This window comes from Theropithecus gelada, chromosome 7a (assembly GCF_003255815.1).
Source record: "Theropithecus gelada isolate Dixy chromosome 7a, Tgel_1.0, whole genome shotgun sequence".
NCBI lineage: Eukaryota > Metazoa > Chordata > Mammalia > Primates > Cercopithecidae > Theropithecus > Theropithecus gelada.
Window position 1 is genome coordinate 52,282,512 of NC_037674.1, and position 10,268 is coordinate 52,292,779.

Below are 10,268 nucleotides of genomic sequence, written 5' to 3' on the forward strand. Positions count from 1 at the left end.
AAAAAAAAAAAAAAAAAAAGAAAAAAAAAAAAAAGGCACCTCAGTGTGCAAACGTAATTTCACAGATACCCTTTTAGTGTTTTCCAGCCTTCTAACAATATAAAACCTCTCCCAAACACCCTCTATGTTCTGTAACAATGACCACACTTAAAATAATGTGTTTCTTCCTCAATCTGTTTGCATCACAAGGGCAGGGACTAGGTCTGTCTTGTTCTCCACTGTGAACTTGGTATCTACTTCTCTGGCACACGGCTGGCCCTCAATAAATAATAACTAAATGAAAACTTTTCTTAAAATTATCAAAAACTAAAAAGCAACTGTTTCCTCATTGATAATGTAATCATCTAAACATGTGTAAGGGTAACTAAACAGTATATAAACTGTTACATCACCAAAACAGACACCCCATCATGCTTTTAGAGAAGTTCTCTATACTGTTTAGACTTGGTTGCAAATAGTAAAATATGAAGTTTTCTTTCTCATGCCAGCCACATACCCATATAAAGTTGACTGGCCTTTATGAGATAGTATACTTCTTGTGGGCAGGATTTAAAGAGATTATCACCCTCTCTGCACCCTTTCAAAGCCAAACTTCTTGAAAATAATTTCCACAGACACCAACTCTATTACCTCACCTTCCATTTTTTCAATTACTCACCCAAACTGGCTTTTACTTCCACAACACTGAATCCAATCTTTCCAAAATCACCAAAAACTTCCTTATGGCTAAGTCCAATGAACACAGTTTGGTCCTTCTCTTGTTCAACTCAATAGCTTTTTTTTTTTTTTCCTTGTGGGGGTGGGTGTTAGAGAGTGGGTCTTGCTTGCCCTGCTGCTCAGGCTGGTCTCCTGGACTCAAGTGATCCTCCTGCCTCAGCCACCTGAGTAGCTGTGACTACAGGCACATGACACTGTGCCCAGCGTCAGCCTCATTTTTGACATTGTTTTTGCTTTTCAGTTTTTTAGAGTTCTTCCTGTAACTTGAACTGTATATTCACATAAACTACCACAGATGCCAGAAGAAGAAAAAAAGCTGGAATCTAACTCTCTACCCTTACAAACCCACTCATAACCTAAAGTAGTAAGAATGATTTTAACCCATACCTCCGCCCCAACCATCTTTGGAAACTAGATGTAATGAGGGTATAGAGGGCAAGGGAGGGTTTTTTGCTTTTTTTTTTTTTTTTTTTTTTGAGACAGAGTCTTGCTCTGTCGCCCAGGATGGAGTGCAGTGGCGCAATCTCAGCTCACTCCAACCTCCACCTCCCGGGTTCAAGCGATTCTCCTGCCTCAGCCTCCTAAGTAGCTGGGATTACAGGCACGCACCACCACACCCAGCTATTTTTTGTATTTTTAGTAGAGATGGGGTTTTACCATGTTGGTCAGGCTAGTTTTGAACTCCTGACCTCGTGATCTGCCCACCTCGGCCTCCCAAAGTGCTGGGATTACAGCCATGAGCCACCACTCCCAGCCAGTTTTTTTGCTTCTTAATTAAAAAAAGAAAAACAGCAAGAATAAGCTATAAAATCTTTCCAAGTCATACCCAAAAGGATAAATAATGTATAAAGTCACCTAGCCCAATTTTAACATACATTTTGTAATTTTAAAAATGTATATTGTATTTCTGTACTTTAAATACTTCCTTTAATCTTTTTAGTAATAAAATACAGCAGTTTTCAATCATAACCATAAATGTTATATAACATTGACTGTAATACTGAAAACACAGTCAATTTACTTCACTTTAAGAACAGACAGGTCGGGCGCAGTGGCTCACGCCTGTAATCCCAGCATTTCGGGAGGCCAAGGCAACTGGATCATGAGATCAGGAGATGGAGACCATCCTGGCTAACACAGTGAAACCCCGTCTCTACTAAAAATACAAAAAATTAGCCAGGCGTGGTGGCGGGCACCTGTAGTTCCAGCTACTTGGGAGGCTGAGGCAGGAGAATTACATGAACCTGAGAGGCGGAGCTTGCAGTGACCTGAGATCACACCACAGCACTCCAGCCTGGGCAACAGAAAGAGACTCCGTTTCAAAAAACAAAACAAAAAAGAACAGACAAGACTCTTAGTAGACACATTGGCAGGCATCATAATTTTACTGAATTCACCTTATGCAATAAATTTTCTTTTAGAATCACACCAAAATTGGCTCTCTTTCTTCTTTCAGTAGAAATTAAAATTTGCATACAAATTACAGACTTCAATCTTATTCATCAATACTAGACAGAAAAGTGTCATGTTGCTTCACACCAATTTCTTAGCTTTTCAATCCTGATATTCCTTCCCACTTGACAATAAACACAGTAACAAGAGTACTCAAATGACCTTGAAACTGTTGTTTCACTCACCACATAAATTTTTTTGCATCTTCTTATTCTTCAATAAATCAATTTCAAGAGCAAATAAAATAATAACAATAATTAGGATTAATATCCCTGCAAGAATATTAACTAATTGCAAATGCCTACCTATTTTCCTCTCAGTGTGTTCTCTAGCTCTTTATTATAGATACAAAAACTATCTTTGTTAACAGATGACTTTAAGGACCACTGCCACACACACAAGGATGAAAGACTTTACTCAATGGCACAAATTAGTCAGAACTAAAAATGGAACTTAGATACCAAATGCAAGTCATTGAACTTATATTCTAATAGTTTAACAAAGTGATTTTTAAAACTACATAAAATTTACCAACCTTTTCTTTTCTGAGACAGCGCCTCACTCTGTTGCGCAGGCTGGAGGTCAGTGGTGCTATCTGGGCTCAATGCAGCCTCAAACGCCCAGGTTCAAGCAATTCTCGTGCCTCAGCCTTCCAAGCAGCTGGGACTACAGGTGTGCGCCATGGCGCCTGGCTAATTTTTTTTTTTTTTTTTTTTTTTTGCTAGAGATGGGGTTTCGCCATGTTGCCCAGGCTGGTCTCGAACTCCTGAGCTCAGGTGATCCATCCGCCTCAGCCTCCCAAAGAGCTGGGATTACAGGTGTCAGCCATCACGGCTGGCCCCATCTTAACCATTTCTAAGTGTATAGTTTAGTAGTGTTACCTATATTCACATTGTTAACAGTTTATGGTAACCTTTAACTATAATTCCTAATTTTATTTTTTTAATATGGTTTTGGAAATGTATGCTCTTCCTAAATGTATTAATGGTTAGCTACAGAACAATTTTTTTTTTTTATTTCAAGAGTAGGGATTTAAGATAAGCTATTTTGACTTTGTGATATCATAAACATATATATGTAAACAAACAAGAGTCAGATTGAATGTGCCCCACTATACAAATATGAGACAACGTAAGCATAAGGTAGAAATGTATTATCCTAAATAAGGATCCATGTATCCATAAATCCATAAATATGCAAGAAGATAATGTTCTTCCTTATAGTAGAATAACTAAAAAATGTAGAAGGTATCATGGAAATAGAAAATCACCATTTTGCATCACAGTAATCATTTCTCAGGTAAAAATCATCAACAGATGCTAAGACTGGGTAAAAGTCTGATGAGAAATAGAAGAGTCACATAGTCTCAATGTATCTCCTCATAAATTAGTTAAAAATTACAAAAGGAGGAGGAGTATTAACTTGACAGTGCAGAAACCTGGCAAACAACACATTGGCTAAGTAACTAAAGTTAGCATTACCACTAATGGGATAAACCAACATTAAGTACCTCCTAATATGATGCACGGGGAACACAATACCACTTTTGTAATATTCTCACCAAGAATACATAACCTGAATCCAATCATGAGGAAACACCAGATAAACCCAAACTGAGTGACAGTCTGGAAAATAGAAGGCCTGTACTCTTCAAATACACCAATGTCATCAAACCCAAAGGAAGGCTGAGGAACCTTTCTAACAGAGTAAGAGAGACATGATAACCACTTGACATCTAGAGTATCTTAGACCAGAATAAGGAAAACTGCTACAAACTGTACTAATGGGACAACTGGCAAAATTGAACATCCAGAGATTAGAAAACAGTATTTTATGGTGAAACTTCCAGATATTGCCAATTACAGTGTAGTTAGAAAGTGAACCTCTTTGTTCTTTTAAAATACCACTGAATTATTTAGGAGTAAAGGGTACATTTGCAACATACTTTCAAATAGTTCAGACAGATAGTATTATGTATGTATGCGGAAAGATAAAGCACATGTGTCAAACTGCTAACAGGATGGGAAAACCAGGGTAAGGGTTTTGAGATTTCTCTGTACTATTCTTGCAACTTTTCTATAAGTGCAAATATTTCAAAATTTAAAAAGTTAAATACAGGTATATGTCCCTATTAATTTATGGGTTCACTTTAGAAGTGTTGCCACCATTTCTTTTATGCTAGAAATTCAAATCTCTCCAACATTCTTAATGACTTTAAAACAGCTATTCTACTTAGCTTGACTTCAAATTTTAAAAATAAGTCAAGGTCAAAGTCTTTGGCAAACCACAATGAGTATCTGGAAGTAATGTCTAACACATTAGCCAATGATGGGGATAGTAAGAATTACTTAATCATTCTATTTTTTTCTGTTAGCTCTACAAAGTTACTAAGTCCTAAATTCCATCCCCCACCACAATTATAATTTCACTTAGGCCAGACTTGTAATCTGTCCACAAAACTGTTTTCCAACTGCTGCATAGAGCAGCATTCTTCTGGCTCGGGTTCCCAGAATTTCCCCAAATTCATGACTTTCACTTGTTTATGTCCAGATCCCCTAATGGGAGAAAATACGTCCTGAGGGGAAGACAGGACACTAACCTGAAAGACATGGGTTTGAACTCTTTAGGGGAAGGCAGGGTCAGGACTTTTTATTAAACAAGGAATACGCACAAGAAAAAAGATGTCTACAGCCAGGCGCAGTAGCTCAGGCCTGTCATTCCAGGACTTTCGGAGGCCGAGGCAAGTGGATCACTTAAGGCCAAGAGTTCAAGACCAGCCTAGGCAATATGGCGAAACCCCGTCTCTACAAAAAAAAAAAAAAAAAAAATTAGCCAGGAGTGATGATGCACACCTGCGGTCCCAGCTTCCCAGGAAGCTGAGGTGGGACAATCGCTTGAACCCGGGAGGCGAAGGTTGCAGTGAGCCCATATCGTGCCACTGCACTCCACTCTAGCATGGGCAACAGAGTCAGACCTTGTCTCTTAAATAAATTTAAAAAAAAGTCTAATGTCTACAGACATCTAGAAAGAGCTCCAGCTATGCCTCAGAGAGAAAAATCCCAGGAGTGGATGGGAAAATATTCATGCACAGAAGAAAAAAAAAAAGGAGAAAAGGTACAAACCATCAGGTAAGTTTCTGACCCAGGTTTACCAATCTTGTTTCTCATTTCACCTAAATGTAAACTAGGAAAACTACAGAATCCACAATATAAATTATTGTTACTTGACTTGTGCCTGGTCAGTCTCCAAATAGTACTCTCCCACATCATGAGAACAAAAATATGTTTCCTATCAGTCCTTCTCACAACAGAAGAGAAAAACGTGGTTTGTCACTAATGAAACACTGAAAATGTACCACTGTCACCAGTTAAGCTATTTAACCTACAATCTGCTGGTTAAAAGCAGGTCAGCCTGCAGCATATAAAAAGACGTCTGCCTTTCAAAACTGGCTAAAGCTGTCAAATCGGATCACAGGTTTTACAAATACAATCGCCTCAACTCAGCCCTGCTCCATAAACCAGAAAGCAGAGCCAGCTTCCATAACTGGCCACGCCGCCTCCCACCCCCCCCCGCCCCACCCCCGCCCTTGACAGTGAGTGGGTCGGAGCGGCCACAATGCGCCCAAAGTGTTTAATTCTTCCAGAAATGCCGGCCTCCGGGAGGAATCCAGGTTTGAAACTGTCCCCAACAGGGCATTCCCCGGCGACATTTTGCTCCCTCGGGTGTGGAGCAAGTGGGGAGGGCCTGGCGGCCCGAAAGTGTCCAGAGTGACCGACAAATGTGGGAAGCGTCAGGGCAGAGAGTGGGCTAGAAGGGGCAGCAGACGCTCAAATTCACACCATTCGGAGTCACCCTGACCCCCAACCTCTGACTTCTGCCCCGAACTGGCGGCCCCGAAGGAGTCCAGGTTAGGCCCCAGAACTTTGGACCCAAGTCCCAGGCGGGGACCGGCCTGTGGGCGCGTGGGCTGGTCGGGTCTGAGGGAGCGGTGACGTTTGCAAGACCCTATAGGGACGGCGGGTTGACGGGGGACCGTCCCTGGGTTCGCCTTCCCAGTCCGGACTCACCGCCCGTCGGAGCTGCCCCGGAGCCGCAGCTCGGAACATGTTCTCTGCTTCCGCCGCAACCTCGGCCTCACAGCAACCCCGTGCCCGGCCAACTGGCGTCGCCTCAGCCAGTCACCTAATGCTCGCGAGACGCGCGAACGCGATCAGACGCCCTAGGCTGGGAGCGCGAGCCCGCGGTTCCCGCCTGCCCATTGGGCGGCTGCGCAGCCAATAGACGGCGGGAAGTTAGGGGCTAGACTGGGAAGTGGGGCAAAGGTGAGGCTATTCCCAGGGGACCTTCGAGTAAGCCCGGGCCGCGGAGCTGCAGAGACAAAGCTGGCCACCCGCTGATAACCGAGCTCAGACTGTACTGTCTCACTGCCCCGCAATGGGCAGCATTACTAGAGTGAACTGAAAAACTGAGCTGATCTCGGGGTAAGGTGTGAGTGGAGCCTTGCTAACTCCAATTAGATACCTTTCCCATATGCCCCTATTTCCCCCTGTATTTCCCCATGGTAGCAATTGTCACATGGGTTGTAATGACCTAAGTACTTGTCTGTGTCACCCATCTGACTAAAGATCTGTAAGGGCAGAAAGTATGCCCTACTTTTAAATTTTCTGTCTACCTGCAACACCTAGCACAATTCCTGGCCCTCACTAGGCATTCAAACAGTATGTGTTGAATGAATCAGCAAATGAATAAATGACTGCTAATGAGTCTGGACTTTATCACGAAATTTTTAAGAAAGGAAGTGGTATGTTCAGAAATTGTCTTAATTCCCATTTCAGCAACAACCTACCTTTCCAATGTTATCTAGTCTATCAACAAATCCTGTTAACTCTACCTTCAAAAGATAACCAGAATCCAGCAATATCCTCCAACACCCCTTTGCTCCTCCGCCAGTACCACCTTCACTCAGGACCCTGTCATCTCTTGCCTGGATCATTGCAAAGCCTCCTAGCTGGTCTTTATGTTTCTACCCATGTTTCCAGAAGCCTCTTCTCCAAACTGATGGACTGATCATGACCTCTGCTCAAAGCCCTAGGGTGGCTCCCTCTCCTCCCACTGCCCTCTTCTCTCACTGTGCCCCAGACACACGGGCCTTCTTGAGCACACAAGCCTGCTCCTCTCAGAGCTTTGCACTCTGGCTGTTCCCTCTGCCTGAAATGCCCTTCTCTTGTTACCCACGTGGCTTACTTCCTCACTTCATTCAGGTCTCTGCTCAAAAAACACATTTGCAGAAAGGCCGACCTTGGCCTCTCTACCTAAAATAGCACCCATGCCACTCCCAGATGCCCTATCACGGTGTTTGATTTTTCTTCTTGGCATTTATCACCGCCTAACAGGATGCACGTGTTTGTTTGTTTATTGCAGATCTCCCCGCATTGGAGTGTAAATTCCCTGGAGCAAGAGCTTTGTCTGAACCAACAATCTCTCTAAGGGCCCAGTGCTTTAGCTCTTCCCTCTGTCTGAAATTCCCTTCCCCATCTGACAGGCCTCTTTAAAACCCAGATCAAGTGACAATTATTTTGTTTTGTTTTGTTTAAGACAAGGTCTCTGTTTCCCAGGCTGGAGTGCAGTGGTGCCATCACAGCTCACTGCAGTCTCGAACTCCTGGGATCAAGCAATCTTCCTGCCTCAGCCTCCCAAGTAGCTGGGACTACAGTCATGTGCCACCATGCACAGCTATTTTTTTTGTAGGGGCAGGGTCTCACTCTGTTACCCAGGGCTGGTCTCGAACTCCTGGCCTCAAGTGATCCTCCCACCTTGGCCTCTCAAAGTACTGGGATTACAGACATGAGCCACCATGCCTGGCTCAAGTGACATTTCTTTTGTAAGCTCTTTCTCAATTTTCCAGGATGAATTAATCCTTTCCTCTTCTTCACTCTGCTAGCTCTATGAACAAGGAGGTGACGACCCATCTTAAACTTAAGTCGCACCCACTGTGAACATGTCTGAACTCATGTTACAGACAGAGCTGTGGACCCCTGCCCCCCAGTCAGTCTGCCTGTGGGAGGGGCAATTTAGTATTCCATGTCTCACTGTATTTGCCTCCTAACCCAGTCCCGCACTGGACTAGAATCTGAGACCTATGGGAGTGGAAGGAAGAGGGAAGGGTACTTTTGGTAAAAACGGAAAAGGATATTTTACTAAAAACCATGTAAAAGACTGGGCTACAAACTAACCTCCTTCCCTGCCTCCCCACCCATGACAAAGCAAAACACAAGGGAAGAGCGGCTGCCCCACCCCGCCCCCACTGGGCAGATTCAGCAGCTCCCAGGCTTGGGCAAATCAATAGCAGCTGTGCATGGCAGAGGCTTGTTGCCCCTGGGAGTTCCTGGCAGAGCAGGTCAGAGCTGAGGGAGAGGCTGAAAATGGGCAAAGTCTGTGACAGACACCTGACCGGACTTGTTCTGATCACACATGAAATGCCCCCTGAGTCTTTGGGATGAAGGGATATCAGAGTTCTACAATCACAACCACGTCATGTACCAGAGAAATGTGTGTGCTAAGACATTTCTATTAGAGGATTTTCCCTAGAGGTATACAACTTTCCTACTCCGTTATGAGCTGCTTTGGTGGCAGGACCTATGGTTTCCTTTTATTTACTTATTTTTATTTTATTTATTTTTGAGACGGATTCTTGCTTTGTCGCCCAGGCTGGAGTGCAGTGGCGCGATCTCAGCTCACTGCAACCTCCACGTCCTGGGTTCAATCGATTCTCCTGCCTTAGCTTCCCAAGTAGCTGGAATTACAGGTGCCCACCACCATGCCCAGCTAATTTTTGTATTTTTAGTAGAGACGGCGTTTCACCATGTTGGTCAGGTTGGTCTCGAAACCCTGACCTCAGGTGATCTGCCTCCCAAAGTGCTGGAATTACAGGTGTGAGCCACTGTGCCCAGCCTATTTTTCTGGTTCTTATTTTTAGACGTTCAGCGAACATTTATAGAAATATGTGTCCAATGGGCTAGGTGCAATGACTTACACCTGTATCCTAGCACTTTGGGAGGCCGAGGTGGGCAGATCACTTGAGGTCAGGGGTTCAAGACCAGCCTGGCCAACATGGCGAGACCCCCCTCCGGTACTACTAAAAATACAAAAATTAACTAAGTGTGGTAGTGTGTTCCTGTAATACTACCTACTCGAGCGGCTGAGGCATGAGAATCACTTGAACCTGGGAGGCAGCGATTGCAGTGAGCCAAGATTACACCACTGCACTCCAGCCTGGATGACAGAGCAAGACTCCATCTCAAAAAAAAAAAAAAAAAAAAAGAAAGTAAATATTTGTCCAAAGAAGAAAGGGCAGAAAAGAGAGGGTGGAGGAAGGATTCAAGGACTGCCACAGCCAACCCTTGAAGATGATTCCAGCATATTTGGAGCAACACCTCTTTCTTCTCCACAGGTCAATTTCAGGAGCGACTCCTCCAGGATTCCTGCTGGAAACTTGGAAGAGAAAGGTCCCTGGGACAAACTATAGCCCCAGCTGCTGCAGGTCTCTGGGGGTCACAACTGGTATTCATCATCTCCTTCCTCAGTATCCATTCTAAATCTCCCCCTCCCCCAGCTAGCACCTCCCCTGGTCTGAGTGGCTAATGCCTCCATCCTGCCTCATGAACTGAGAACCTCAACCCCTGACCAGCATGCCCTTTCCAAGCCTGTTTATTGTCATAATTGGGCAATGGAGGACTCAGAGGCAACCAAGTAGATTACTCTTAGCCAAGATGACTCCCCTTCTGGTCTTCTGGTACAAGGTGCCCAGGTGGCAACTGTAGCTTGTAGCTCAATGGGACTCTTGCTGTATCCTCTGGTGAAAGATTCCCCCATTGGGGACAAAGACCTCTAACCTTGCAGGTCCCAGCACTATATAAAGGTTTTTGGTTCAAGGAGCATCCTTGAAGATGAACCCAGCCTTATCAAGTGCTACCTCCAAGCTACTGCTTCCAGTGGGCCTTCAGCAGCCATTCCGATATCCTGTCAAGCTGGCAGGGTCTGGATGATCCAGCCTGTGAATTGCTCAGGGAATCCTCTGATCACGGACTCATTTCTGCACC

The 10,268-nt window shown here is 44.2% G+C and overlaps 1 protein-coding gene across 3 annotated transcripts in view; it reads right to left on the bottom strand.

Annotated features, from left to right (window-relative positions):
- Positions 1–6,381, bottom strand: part of ETFA (electron transfer flavoprotein subunit alpha) — a 102,329-nt gene extending 95,948 nt beyond the window's left edge. For 2 of the 3 annotated variants that reach the window (XM_025389890.1, XM_025389889.1), the window contains exon 1: positions 6,237–6,381. In XM_025389890.1, coding sequence (XP_025245675.1) covers positions 6,237–6,275 — 39 coding nt within the window. In that variant the 5' untranslated portion in view covers positions 6,276–6,381. The remainder of the gene's footprint in view (positions 1–6,236) is intronic. The other variant, XM_025389891.1, reaches the window with a different exon arrangement.
- Between the last annotated feature and the right edge of the window lie 3,887 nt (positions 6,382–10,268).